Genomic DNA, 14846 nt, shown 5'->3' on the forward strand with positions numbered 1-14846 from the left:
ACCTGAGTTGGGTGCTCCAGGAATGCTTCTTGTGTGGGTTCTGTAGTTTCTTGTTGTAATTGTTTTTATTGCTCTTGGCCCATTCCTGTGTGGTTTCACCCCTCAGACTGGCTGACTGTGAGGTTCAACCCTGACTACAGTCTGTGAGCTGCTGTGCAGGTGCTGACCACATGAAGCAGAATTTGCTTTAGCAGGGTCTGATGCCTGCTGAGATTTCCCTTTAAATATACTGCTTATGAAGTGAATTGGATCTTACTCCGATGTTGGCCACTAAGTGTATTGATTCTGGAGCCTCTTGGGAGGAATCCTGGTGTATGCCAGTGTCAGACACTGCTTGTTGACTGGCTTTGGGCAACCAGTTTAGAGCTGCAAACTGATCCACAGTTTGTGGCTGCCTCTGCTGGACCTGGTGTGCATGGGAAGGATCAAGCTAGTCCCAGGGGCAGGTCAGCAAAAGTCCCAAGGCACCACTGAAAGAGCCTATGGTGATACTCAAGTTGTGTGAGATAGGTTCTCAGTGAATCACCAGGTAGGGGTGATATGTGTTCACCAGATCTGATACAGGTTTAAACTCAGTTTCAGTGTTGTGTTTGAGGCCATTTATCAAATGTCCCAGAGTATACCAAGTCTAGCTGCCACCTGCTTGGTGCTCACACACCTTTGTGGTAGGGTGGGGTATTGGGGAATTGTCATTGTGAGACCAGCAGAGTTTATCAGACCCAAACAAACCAAAATTTGTCTGTGTGAAAGGAGGCCTCTGCACTGGTGGACCATGTGAGAGGAAGATTGCCCCCATCCTAGAGCCCCACAACTCAGTGTCCCAGATTCTCACAGGGGCCAAGTCTCAGCTGGGTGGGGCCCCCTGGAGTTGAGAGGATGGGGTTCATGGATCTGCCAGGAGGTGCCAGTCAGGTTTACATGAAAGTGGGGGCAATGGCCCCCTCCCCAAAGCCATGCCTCAGTCATTGGCACTCAGTCTGAGTCCTCCCAGACCTCTACCACCAGCAGCTAACACCTCCATAGTAGCAAGCTCTGCAGGGTGGGGCAACAGAGAGTTGGGAGCATGGAGCTATTGCACTTCCCCAGGCTGATGCCAAATGGGGGCAGTGCTCCACCCAAGAAAAATGGTGTCTGCCATGTGGGAGAGGAACTATGCACAGTGATCCTGGTGGCTGTCCCTTCAGCTCTCCCCAGAGCCACACACCCCAATCTTCCTTTGTGTAACTCTAATCTGCTCCACCCTCCCTCCACCAGAGACCAGGGTGGGTGGTTGCTGACAAGATTCTGTGCATGTTGTGTTGGCCCTTTAAGAGGGTGCCTTTGTTTCTAGAATCCCTGCTGCTTTTCACAGTCAGATGTTAGGTGCCTCTTCTCAGATTTGGTATTCTGGACTGGGGAACCTGATTTGGGGTTGAGACCCCACACTTCTCAGGGGAATATTTGCAGCTGAGATAACCCTCTGGAATCAGCTGCTTCCTGTGGGAGTGTAGCAAGCCCTTCTCACGTCTCTGCCCTTCTGTCCAGTCTCCATGTGGCTTCTTCTGTAAGTTCTTGGTTACAAGACTTTTCTTCATCTAGTCCTTAGTTGGTTATTCAGGTTGCTTGCTCTGTATTTCAGTTGTAATTCCAGTTTGGTCCTGGAAGGAGGTGAATGTAACATCCTTCTACTCTGCTACCATCTTGGGATAATGCCACTGATCTCACTTTTTTTTTTTAAGATTTTATTTATTTATCTTTAGAGGGGAAGGGAAGGAGAGAGGGAAGGAAATATCAATGTATGGTTGCCTGTTGTTCGGCCCCTGGTGGGAACTGGCCTGCAACCCAGGCATGTGCCCTGACTGGGAATCAAACCGCGATCCTCTGGTTACAGGCCCGCGCTCAATCCACTGAGCTACACCAGCCAGGGCATCTCACTTTATTTTTATGAATGGTGTTGCTGTTTAACATTGTTGTAGATGTCATTTAGTATATATGCATACACATTTATGTTGAATATACATGGGATTGTTGAGTGAACCACATGAATTTTATTAGATTCCCACCAATAGTGTATGAGAGTTCCCAGTGTGGCATTATTAAAATGTAGTTGACCCTTAAACAACACCAAAGTTAGGGGTGCTGACCACTCACGCTGTTGAAAATCCTTGTATGATTTAGATTGGCCTACTGAATACTTGGATTCCCAGCCATGGATTGAAAATAAAGTTGACACTTGAAATCTGTGTATAAATGGACTGGGCAGTTCAAACCTGAGTTGTTCAAGGGTCAACTGTACATCTGTTTTCTAATTATTAAATTGTTATACAGTGGGATTTCATATTTTTGGTTTCTGGCTGCACACAAACTAAATTTTTAGTTCTTTATTAATATACAGGGTAGGGCAAAAGTAGGTCTACAATTGTGGGTGTATGAAACACGGTTTATTCTTGTATTATTTATTTTTATTACAAATGTAAACCTAATTTTGTCTACTCCATATATGCAGTATATTTAATATTATAAAGTTCCTTTGGGAGAACAGAACTATTACTCTTTTTGGTGGGCCACACACTTAATATAGGTTAAAATCTATATATTATTCTGATTATAAATTAACAAATAACAGATATGGTCTAATGATCTAATTATAACATGACCATGATAGTTGATAACAGTGTATTGTATAATTAAAATTGGTTAAGAGAAAACTTAAATGTTCTCACCAAAACAGCAGTTTAAAAATGGGTAAATATATGAAGTGATGCATGTGTAATTAACTTTATGGAGGGAATTATTTCCCAATTTATATATCAGATCATCATATTGTATTAAATATCTTACAGTTTTGTCACTTAGACTTCAATAAAACTAGAAAGAAAAATTCAAATAACACAAAAATGAACAGAACAAACTAAAACAGCCTCTCTGTAGTTGGGCCATTTGTTAAAGGTTAGGGTAAGGACAAGGGTTGTCTGTTACACACATTACCCGATTTTTTATCCCCCAGGTTTATTGAGATATAATGGACATATTATTAGTTTGTATGTATTAGTTTAAGATGTATGACATAATGATTTGATATATGTATAATTGTGAAGGGATTACTAAAATACATTTAGCTAACATCTATCACCTCGCATAGTTATTTCTTGTGATGAGAATTTTAAGAATCTACTCTCAGCAGCTACCTGATTTTTTCAAAATGGTAGATGTGGTATTTGGATAGGGCTGTTTTGATACATTAATTCTGTATGTTCCACAAGTCAAATGTTTGGTGTCAGATTATAAACAGTCAACCCCCACAAGAAATAATGGGAATTTTTCCTTAGATCACAGACCGCTACCAATGCAAACAGTAATTAACTGGTTATGGGTCTGGCCTACTGTACACTAATACAATGCAGTGAGCTGAGTGTTCTGTGGAAACATTAGGCAAATGCTTCATGAAGCTCTTAATATTTATTTTAGAAAAGTAAAGTGACACCCCAAATTTAAAAGAATCCCTTTTATCACATTTTTCAGGATTAAACCAAAAATTGGGGGTACTCTACAATCCAGCATGGTTAATAGGAACACTGGAGGAATAACACTTTCCCTTGTATGATGAAACTTTGGGGCCCTTTTTTTTTGTCTTTTTTGTTTTATCTTTTAAAATTCAACCTTTGCTTTCTCTTATTATTGAAATTTGCTGGGAAGGGAAAAAATGTTTACACCGTACTACTGAGGAGTAGTTTGAAGCAGAGCAGGTTTACTTTGACTTAGGATAGTAGGTATTTAACACTTGTTGAGTATGTAGATGAGCTCGCGAGTACTTGTCATAGTTGTGTGGCATTTCAGTACAGAAAATGGGAGTAGTTCTGTCAAATACAAGTGGGTTGTAAGAGATGCCATATGATGAATAAACAGTTTAAAAAAATAATTAAATTTTTCAGGTTTCAGCCTAAGTAATGTAGATTGTCAAAGCCAAAGGCCAATAATTGTATTAAGACAGTATTTGTTTATGATCCTTATATCATTTCTTCTAAATAATTTATTATCCAACCAAGATGGATTTTATTTACATGACAGGCAAATAAATCGTGGATTATCCTGGGCAAATCAGAACATATGATCCACTAATTAAAAGAGACCTCAATTTTTTTTTAGCTTGCATTGGAGATTGTTTGTAGATCTACTTTAACAGATTTTTCTCCCCATCTGTTATACTTTTTAAGTCATCAGTTATACTTTTTAAGTATCCCAGCCTTTGAAGAAATAATTACTAAATGTAAGTACAAACTTTTGTGTTTTTCTAAAATCTATTTTAGGCTGCAAACCAAGGGTCAAAATTTAAAGACCGTCGGCTACAAATATCATGGCACAAGGCCAAAGTGCCTTCTGTATCCACTGAGACTGAGGAAGAAGAAGTTAAGGAGGAGGTAATATAATGATTGAAAATAAGAGTTAGGGAATAAAAAGAGTTGAATAGATTGTTTCCCAATTATATATTTTTCTTGACATTAATGTAAATGGTAATAAAAATAATCTTTTGTTTTGTTTTGTTTTTACAAATTATAGCTTTCTAATTTTTTAAAGGATTTTATTTATTTATTTTTAGAGAGAGGAGAAGAGAAGGAGAAAATAAGGGAAGGAAACATCAATGTGTGGTTGCCTCTTGTGTACCCAGTACTGGGGGCCTGGCCCACAACCCAGGCTTGTGCCCTGAGTGGGAATCAAACTGGTGACCTTTTGGTTCACAGCCCATGCTCAGTCCACTGAACTGCACCAGCCGGGGCTGAATTCTTTCTTGAATGCAACTAGTCTAGAAGTTTATTGAAGTAGGCAACAGGTACAAAAATATAAAAAGCTCTTTGGATGATTATTTTCTGGTGTAAGAGAGACTGTTCTTTTTTATTTGCACTCTAGTTGTATTTTTATTCTGGCAAATGAGGACACTGATTATATGAACAAATTAAATTTTAGCTGGTTTTAGCTTTTTACTTTTTCAGGTTGCATAAATAATTTACTTTCTTTCCATCTATGTATAATTGGTTAAAATAACAGTGTAAGAAAGTAAGACGTAACAGGGAAGACTGGGAAAGTCAAGGACTTAAATAAGTGTTAAATAATCAGCCTCTTAAAATATACGAGAATTGATTTTTATTTTTACTCCCATATTTCTCATAAGTTTATTAAAATGGACACTCAGCCAGCATTACAAATTACTCCTGATTTATGACAGTTTTGGTTTAAAAGATATGTAGTATTTATGGCTGATCAAGAGTCTTTTACCCATACAGGTAATTTTATGTAACAAAAGCAGAAACATTTCCTGTGTTAAAAAGAAGAAAAGAAAGAAACATCTCAGTATTTTGGGAATATTTGTAGCTACTTCTACTTTGTGTAGCATTTTAGATTCTTATGTAAGATTTGGAATGTCATTGTCATGGGGAAGTTAGTATATTCTCCCCTTATAATAATCAGATATTAAAGGAAAAGTTTAGGAATGGTCACTTACTTGCCTCACTTTACTTTTATTTTCCCTACTAAATGTTCATATATTATTTATTCATTTATTTTTCTGATGATATTAGAAGTCTATCTAATCTCTTCTAATTCTATTTCCTATTAAAACTAAGCAAAGTTAGCAGGGGAGAATATATAGACAGGGTGGGACAAAATAGCTTTACATTTGTGAGTACATAAAACAGTTGATTCTTTCATTATTATTTAATAATCATTGTATTATTTTTCATATGAACAACTGTAAACCTACTCTTGCTTTACACTATACATTTAAACAGATGTTTTGGGGTTTTGTTTTTTGTGTGTTTTTTGTCCTGAAAGATACTTTTAAATCCTGCCTGAGCTTTATATTTAGTCTATTTGTCCTTTATTCTAAAATGTATTTTATTTAACTTGCTTGTACCACTAAGCATATTTTTTCCTCTTTCTCCAGGAAACAGAAACCTCAGATTTGTTTTTGCCTGATGATGATGATGAAGACGAAGATGAGTATGAGTCTCGTTCATGGCGAAGATGAAATCTGAAGCAAGCTGTATAATTTTTAGGAATATTGTTTAGAAGAACAACTTTTTAAATTTATTTAAAGAAGTCAATGAGCCAAAAAAATTTTTTTTATTTTTCTTTTCAAAACAGTAGATTTAAGGACAGCAAATTTGCTATTTAAACACATCTCATAACTGTTCGTGATATTAAAGCACCAAAGGCCTAGTGACTTTTATGCAGTTGTGAAGATCCACAGAAATGACATGGATAATCTCTAGAGCCTTACTTTCCACACCATCTGTTTTTGTTGCTATTGGTGTTGGATTATGATGTAAATGACAGGGTGTTCGGAAATCTTATTTTGGATTATAATCTGATAAAATTTCATTAAATGTCAAAGTTGCCTGGAATCTCTTAACTCTTAGCTATTGTGGAAGGGTCGTCAGACAATAGGAGACATTTGTAATTAAAATACCCATTTGCTTTCAAGAGTTCTCTTGGAAGAAAAGTAAATTTATTTTATTTTTTACTGAGGAGGAGCCCCGTTTGTGTTCAATCTAAATTTTGAGGGGGTGGGGGTTTTATGTGCACTAGTAAGTCCTATTTTAGTGTGAACCATAACAAACTCTGTGTTCTTAAATGCTGTAAGGTAATAGTAGCTAGTTCCATAGTATTTTCATTCTGTGATTATAGTAACTCTCCTGGACTTCTGTTGCTGCTGATACTTAATTTACTTTGAAATTAGTGAGCATTGGTTCATTTTTTTTTAACATTTTCAGAATATAAAATGTTTTCACCTATTGCCCCTTTCTGTTCCCCATATTCTTTCCCCTACCTTTTTATTAATAGGCCTGACTTACCCATTGTTGAGATTAGTGATTCTTTTAGGCCACCAAAAGTCAACCCCCAATAAAAGTTTAAACCAGCACCTTGATAAATAAGTGTTTTGATGAGAATAATGAAAGAATTTACTGGGGAGAGTCAGTCACAGCTTTTTTTTTTTAATGCTTTAGTTAATAGTTCAACAAAAGGGTTAAAAAGTATCTGAAATTCTTTTCCTAAATTTAAACCATGGTGGTGAGGTGATGGGGTGGGTTGGGGGTGGGGTAGGGTAGGGGGATGGTATGCTAGTAATAAATGGGAGTCATAACTTGACTTTGATCAGATGACCTTATTTTTTTATAATTTTGTAGCTTGTTGCTATCCATGAACATATGCATCCTTCAGTAGACAGTTTCTTTCACTGTGTGCATTTTTACTGTACACTGTATAGAATATTTGTTGACTAAAATATATGTAAATTTATGTCCTTGTGTTCTGAATGTTAGATAGAAAAGCAGAGGAGCAACACTACACTGTATTGACCCTTGGGGAAATAAATGATTAATGTACATAGGATGTCACTTTTTCAAGTATATACACATTTATGTTTTTATATATATGTGGTGTGAAAATTTGAAACTTCCTGTTAGCTTCAGAAGGTTCTTGGTGATCACTATATCAAGGATTTTGTTTCTTGAGGTAAAGACTGTTTCTCAAAATAGAAACTATTCATTAAGAAACTTAAAACCATTAGGAGTCTAGATTTACTTAGCTACAAGAAGTTAAATCTCACATTCTGATTATCTTTTCTACTCATTTTCCTGGAATGATGTGTCAAACCAGGATCATATTTATGTTCATGTAACTTCCCCTTCATATTGTAATAACAAGGACTTCCTCTTCCTAGGTGGTTGTTATATTTCCGATAACACTGAAACTAAAATAAGCTTATAAAAGAATGGAAAACATTACAATGGGGTGCCTAGAATAAGCAATCTTGCTCCTTCCTCCTCCATCATCCCTAATGAAATTTTCTTGATGTCTGTGGCTCAGTGGGTATATATTTTGAAAGATGCATTGTGGTGAATATTTTGAGTCCTGACAGTTTAAACGTGATAGAGGGAACAAAGGATTTATATATTTTTTGTACAAAGTTTTTTCTTAAACTGTATAATTTTGTAAATAATTTGTTTGGGGTTTTTTTTTTGTGTGTGTGTGTTCTAAAACTACCAGCGTATAGATTTCAATAAGAATTGTTGTATTTTTGTATTTGGAAACTGAAAATTGCAGTAAATTAATGGAGCTGTAAGAAAATTTTCAGTAGACAGTTCAACAGAATGAGATTCCTTTTCATGTGATTTTTTTAACCTCAAAATTTACATCTTATTACATTCTGTATGGGGAGAATTGAGGGTTTGTTTGCCTTTCTAGTTCTTGAGGGAGTGGGGGTGAAAGAGAAGAATGTTCAAGTGAAGAACAGATACTTTCCCAGTAATATTTGAGACCCTTTGTATAAAACTTTTTCAATATACTTATATAGTACTGAAATACTTTTAAAATGTTACAAGAATTCTGAAACATCTTTGACTCTTAAAAATGAATTCAAAATATGTGTTAAATATAATACTAAAAACTTTAAGTTAATGTTAGCATAAGATAGTTGAATATATGTATTTTTTTCCTTTAGGATTTTGCATTCCCAGTCTCAAGTCCCCAACTGTTAGTATTTCTCCTAAAAATGACCATGACTTGTTTTTTTTGCATTTTCAGTTGCAGAGATAACATATACCATCCGAGGCAACCTCTATTCTTTTTAATGTGTATGACATAACATCTTTTTAAGTAGGTGATGACCAGTCTGCCTAGACCAGCCAGCCTGATTTACTAATGGGTTGCTGCCCAAGCTTAAAAAGGGAACCCCAGGGAATGCAGAATTTCCCTCAATTTCTTCAGGTTGTATCAGTGAAAGAACATCACTAGCTAAGATGATAAATTGGAAAGCAGTCTTGTTAGGGTGAAAAGGTCCTAGTGATGAACCATTTTTGCAAAAAGAAGGGGGAAAAATCATGTGAAAAGGAATAGTGGTTCCTCTTTATGTATAGTATGCCTGTATTATAGTTTTTACCAAATTGTGAACTTGTGTAATAGTATAATAGGAGATATTGTTGAATTTCTAACTGTTTATACATTTAAATTCATATATGTAATGTTTGTTTTATCAATTACAATCTGAATTTCTAAGCATGTTGACTTTTGCAATAAAGATGCAATATGGAATGGTTCACAATTGGAAAAAAAGAAAAGAAAAAAGATAAGTTTTACGAATTTAAAAGAATTTGGAAAATTTATGAACCATTCCAAAAATTATAATCACCAAAAGAGCTGTAATTCTGGCTTGTTCTGGAAAGAAAGACAGTGTGTGTGTATGCTTGCTTGTGTGTGAGCGTGAGTGAGTAGTGGATTGTGTGTTTTATGTTGGGTTTGTGTACATGAAAGAATGCCACTCTGTGAATTTGGACACTGAAGTCTCCAGCTATGAAATATTCAGTAGAATAACTCCCTCAATAGGGTGGTCTTAGAAATGAAAGAGAAAGGGATTAAAAGTATTACTTGTGAGTGAGCTTTGATAGCCATATTTCTTTGTTCAGGATGGGTCTTGGTATCCTAGATAAAAAGCACAAGCAATTTTATAAAAGCCATTGTTATCTTGAGGATATTCAAGATGCCTGCCAACAATATGGGAAAGACATTTTTTGAAGCAGAATAGAGATAAGAAAGAACGTGTTGAAGAGGTGACCTCTAAATGTGGTGGAGACTTGTAAGGAATGACAGAGAAGGAGGTGATCTGACGCTAAGGACTGGGAGGTGATGAGAAACAGAAGTTTATCACTTGGGCCCATAGTTTCTAATTTTAAAAATTGACTTTTCTTACAAAACTTCCCTTTAAATATCATTGTTTAAGAAGAGTCATTCTGTAAGTTTCAACTTATCCAGGAAAATAACTAAAGAATGGGAATAAATTTCATTTTCAGTCTTTTCAAATAAACAGATTGCATCTGTATTTTATGAATTAGGTAAATAGTAAATAAGCTGTGTGACCATTTTGAATAGATGATAATTTATTCTACATGTTTATAATAAATCTGGGAATTTTAGTAGGGACAAACATAATTCTGCACATGGTTATATCTATGTAATAGTCAAATATTTTACTAAAATGGATACTTCATTAAAATTACTGGTTTTATGTAGGTTTTTTTAAACTGATTTTCATGTAAATTATTCTAAAGCCAAGGGTAAATTTTGAATCATGAGCTTCAGTATACTATCTAGTCTGGATTTAATTATGTTCAAGTAACAGTAAATGGAAGATAGGAGCATTTATGTCAACACTTGGGATCGTTTTAGATGGCAGAGTCAGGGTTGCTTACACCAGCACATGTGCCATTTTTGAGGGGGCCAGTGACCACCAATTCAAAACAAAGGCTATCAGCTGCTGGTGCATGTGTTATGAATCACCTTCATTTATGCTAAATTGATTTTTTGCAGCCAAGTGATTTCCTTTCTACAGGATCATCTACCATTTGGCCTTGTACCTGATTCTGCATTCGACCTTAGGTTAACTAAACCATCCCAGCATTCTGATAGGTGACTTGATACAGGTAAAATTAAGGTCATAGTAGTGTTTGGGGACTGTTGCAAGGTATTCACAGTTTGGGTATAGGAGTTTGGGTAGCCTTTTTTTAGGCTACCTCTGCAAACTTTTTTTTGACAGTGGTGGTCATTGAGCATGATGAACATTGCTGTTAACTTTTTTTTATATTGATGTTATTGAGATTTTTGTGAAAGAGGAGTAAGGGAAGAAGGCCCTATCTAATCTCAGAGCCTGTTAGCTTGTCCATGAACTAAGCCTGTGTTTCCTATATCACTTCATAGAATTCTCATAGTTTGATACAGTGGTCCATTAGTAATTAAAATAATAGAGTTATTTTTTATATAGGGCTACTGGTTCAGTATTTGATTGCCCAGAATTGTTGTTTACTTTATGTTTTGTCAGTGTGTCGAGGTTGGAAACAAGCCTCCTTAGTTGCCCAGGCCTGTTCCTGTTAAAAACTTCATAAAAGTGAATGCCTTGTTAACAGTTTTGTGAAGTCCTTGTGATTCCATCTTTTCTAAGTTTGCCCCAGAGGGCTGTGTGAGATACTGATATATTTCTCCCAATTTTAAGTTAAATTAGATAATAAGGACTAATAGAGGCCTTGCCCAATTCTTTTGGTTTCTTGAGAATGATTTGGCCTCAAGGTTGAGGCTGTGCACGTGATTAGTTTGAGCTCTTAGACTAAGCACTGACTGTTTATTTGTGTAAACATTTGTTCCTGTATAAACTGTTGAGTCCTAGTTCTGGAACCGCCCTTCAACAAAAGGTTTGTTTATTGTAGGATTCAAGTTTTTAACATTTAGAGCCTGTAGGTGGCTCTAGGAGGCAAAATATAGTCAGCCTTAGAGCAGTGACCATCTTTGACAGCATCTCAGTGGAAAACATTTTTCATTGCAATACAACATACACATACACCCCCAAACAAAAGCTTACTAGACAATACCCTGGCTACTCAATATGCACCTGAAATACTTTACTCTTGTCAGGACCCACTGTTTGGCTTTCAGAATTGCGGGTTAGGAAACACTAGCATATTGAGGTACAAGGTAAATTAGCATCTTAAATCATCTCATCTCTGCTGTGTTATTCTACTCAAAATACTATTTTGAGTATAAAATGACATAATTTAACATTCTGTATTTTGCTTGGAAAAGTAATCTAGAGTCCAAAATTAAAGGTGGAAATGTAAACATCAATGTCTGTTGATTAATGTTCTTGAACCTGAAGTTACTCTATAGATTTTTTATTTTTAAGATGGACAACTGTGAGTGACTAAACTTGCCTGCACTTTTATATTTTTGTCATTTGACCTGGGAAGGGAGTAGAATATTGGTGTATTGGTGCTACCTTTTATGAAATTCACACCACTTTCCAGAAATTCTTTAAAAAAAAAGACCTACTTGTGAAGTCCATATACCTATAGCTCTTTAGTGTCTGAATCCATAAAAGATTATTTAGCATTGAGTTTTGCATTTAGAGTCACCTTAGCTATCAGCCATTAAAACAAGCCAAGCTTGATATCTCTGTGAGAAAATTGTACACATTCCAACCTTGTGCCATGCATGTCACCGTTTTCAAACATTCTCTCCTAGGTTTATGAGAAATAGATGTTGATAGACCCCTATGTAAAAATGATGACCTGATTCTTGCCACTTTCCTTAGGTGTGTCATTTTTATCTTTACATGTCTGAGCTTTTCCAGTTTGTAAAATGTAGAGGGGAAAAAATGTAAACAGAAAGATTAGGAATGTGTTGATGTGAATGTTGCCATATCTTCAGAAATCCACAGAAGGAAAACCATTAAGTGCAAAGTAATGAAATCAGCCCTAATCATGGAAATGTAAGTTATTTGTACATTTTAGTATTTGTCCTCTCTGTACATTCCTTTTGGGATTTCTTAAGCAATAAAACCTGACTTTCCTGTAATACCTTGGTGCTGAGTAAATATTTTCAACTTACGTGGCTGATAATTTTAAACTGTTCACTTAAAAAATAATACCTGGCATGTAGGAGTGGATCAGTAGTTTGCCTGCATCCACCCCGTGTTGGTAGCAGCCCTTGGAAGATGCTCTTACTTCCCTTGTTGAGCTTTAAACTTAGTTTAAGAGAGATTTAAGTGCTTCCCCCGAGGTCTCACAGCCTGTCATGGTAGGAGTAGGATTTGAACACAGATCTGACTCCAGAATGTATGCTCTTCTGTGCTCTGCTGCTTCTAATAAAATGGAGTATTGCAAGTCTGTGGAATGTCACTGGTCTTTCTTATTAGTGTCTGTCAAACACTGCCATTCTGGTTCCATCTATTTCATCTGCCTTGAATTGGCACCATGTTCCCGTGGGGAGCAACAATGTGCTTTTAGGTAGCATATTGAAAACCATAGCAAACTGTTTATATATGCTAATTTGTGGGGAAACATTTTAAAGTAATTTTCTGTGACCTCCATAAGGTACAGCCAGCCAGTTTGATACATTTTACAGTAATTTGGCTATATCATAACATGTTTATTTTATTTTCAATTTTATCTTAAATATTTTCCTGTGGCAAACTGAATTATGGTAATCTTGCAATATTTCTACCTTGTTTCTTTGTGTTTTTCAATATTTCTGGTGCCTTCTTTTAACCGTGGCATTAAAAATATCATGTACATAAGTAAGTTACATGCTTTAATTTAATGATGTTTTCATATAGTATACTGAATTTCCTAGACAGAAAGTGCTGAGAATGGCAGTGTTCATTTATAGTTATGTTTATGCCATAGATTTTTTAAAAATACATTCTCAGTAAATAGAACTGATGTTCATGTTCTATTGTTTATGAGTTATTTGACTTCTATAAGTTTTTTATTTTAATAGTACTAGTCTAAATCCTTACAGATTTCTCATTTTAACTTTTGGCAACTAAAATGTTTATTGACTACTAATTGTATGGTAGTAATTGTCATCTGAAAAAAAAGGGCAAAGTTATAGGCATCTTGGGAGAAAGAGGGCTTTTATTCTTTGACAGCCCGTGAGAAAACTAGGCATGTTTTAATACATGCAACAGAAAAAGGGTTTTATTTTTTATTTTATTATTATTATTATTATTATTTTAGAAAAAGGTTTTTATTCTTGACAAATTTAGTGGCCACTGGGAATATTTCCAATGTGGTAACTGTATCAGAAAAATTGCTGAGCCAAAATGACTAACATTCTGATAACAGTACGTTACTAGAAAGGTGTTTACCCCTAAAAGTTGAGTTGTGTCACTGAAAAATATTTTGCTCTCATCAAATACTTAAAAATCATGTGTATTTTTAAAGCATTATGAACATGTTTTCCTTTGCAGTATTAAAGGGGGGAAATTTTTATACATAGAACTTAATTTCTGAAAATCATAATTTTGTATTTCTTGAAAATTCCTACCAATGACTTTGAAACACTTATCTCCCTGTGATTTATTTAAATCCTAATAAATTATACATTTCTGCACATTAGCCATTCATGTGAAAATTATTTAGAGTCATTGCAATAGAACCGTGCTGTGTGGTCTCCTGAGGCCCCAAGTGTGTCAAAGAAGTTTCATCCACTCTTGGTTTTGTGTTTTCAAATGACTCCTATTAATAAATCAGATAAAGCTGAAGAGAAGTCTTTAAAGGCTGAAGTGAATGGTTAAAATCTACTTAGAAGTGAGAACTTTTATAAATAAGTCAAGCACTCTTTATGGCAAGCTTCTGTGCTGAGTTCCTAATATTTTTTTTGAAAGTTATTTGTGAGCTTGTAGGCACCTTTTCTCAGAAATGGCTATATCTTGAAAAAAAAAAAGAAACAAGTACTTTCAAGTGTTCAGAAAGCTTTGGACATTGTAGAAAAAGTACACAGCATATTTTGTTTCTCCTTTTTTATAACCCATGAGGCCTGGCTTTTTATTCACTTTGAGGTTTGATTATCTTCAATGGTAGTGGTTTTGTGCTTCATAGACATAGAGTTGGGAGAAAGGGTTTCGTGGATGGTTTCACTTGTTTTTCTTCTTTAGAGCTACGTGAGTCAGGATCCATAGAAAATTCGACACTTAGAAAAGTACAAAGAGTTTTGATTATGTTTGACATTTCAGGTGGGCTCTCACCATTTTTCCACAGAATGTGTGTGTGTATGTGTGTGTGTGTACCATAAATAAGAAAACAGGTCAGATGGGTAAAATACTCTGCATACAGAAGCCCTTGAATAATTCAAGTAAATGGCTTGAATAACCAGCAAAAGTAATTTAAAAAAAATCTATCTCTATTTTTTATTTGGTTAATTTTTATTTCATTCACCGCAGTTTAATGGTGCTAAGAAATTATTGTAAACGTGGAAAAGGAATTGTAAAGACTATTATTATTATGTAAAGATTTTATTTATTTTTAGAGAGTGTGGAAGGGAGGGAG

General features: G+C 35.3%; 1 protein-coding gene across 2 annotated transcripts in view; it reads left to right on the forward strand.

Moving 5' to 3' along the window:
* Nucleotides 1–11832, forward strand: part of RBM27 (RNA binding motif protein 27) — an 82203-nt gene extending 70371 nt beyond the window's left edge. For both annotated transcript variants that reach the window (XM_037045919.1, XM_037045920.1), the window contains exons 20-21: nucleotides 4287–4397; nucleotides 5918–11832. In XM_037045919.1, coding sequence (XP_036901814.1) covers nucleotides 4287–4397; nucleotides 5918–6001 — 195 coding nt within the window. In that variant the 3' untranslated portion in view covers nucleotides 6002–11832. The remainder of the gene's footprint in view (nucleotides 1–4286; nucleotides 4398–5917) is intronic.
* The last annotated feature ends 3014 nt before the right edge of the window (nucleotides 11833–14846 follow it).

Source organism: Sturnira hondurensis, unplaced genomic scaffold (assembly GCF_014824575.4).
Source record: "Sturnira hondurensis isolate 20B ecotype Veracruz unplaced genomic scaffold, ASM1482457v3 Scaffold0004525, whole genome shotgun sequence".
Lineage (NCBI taxonomy): Eukaryota > Metazoa > Chordata > Mammalia > Chiroptera > Phyllostomidae > Sturnira > Sturnira hondurensis.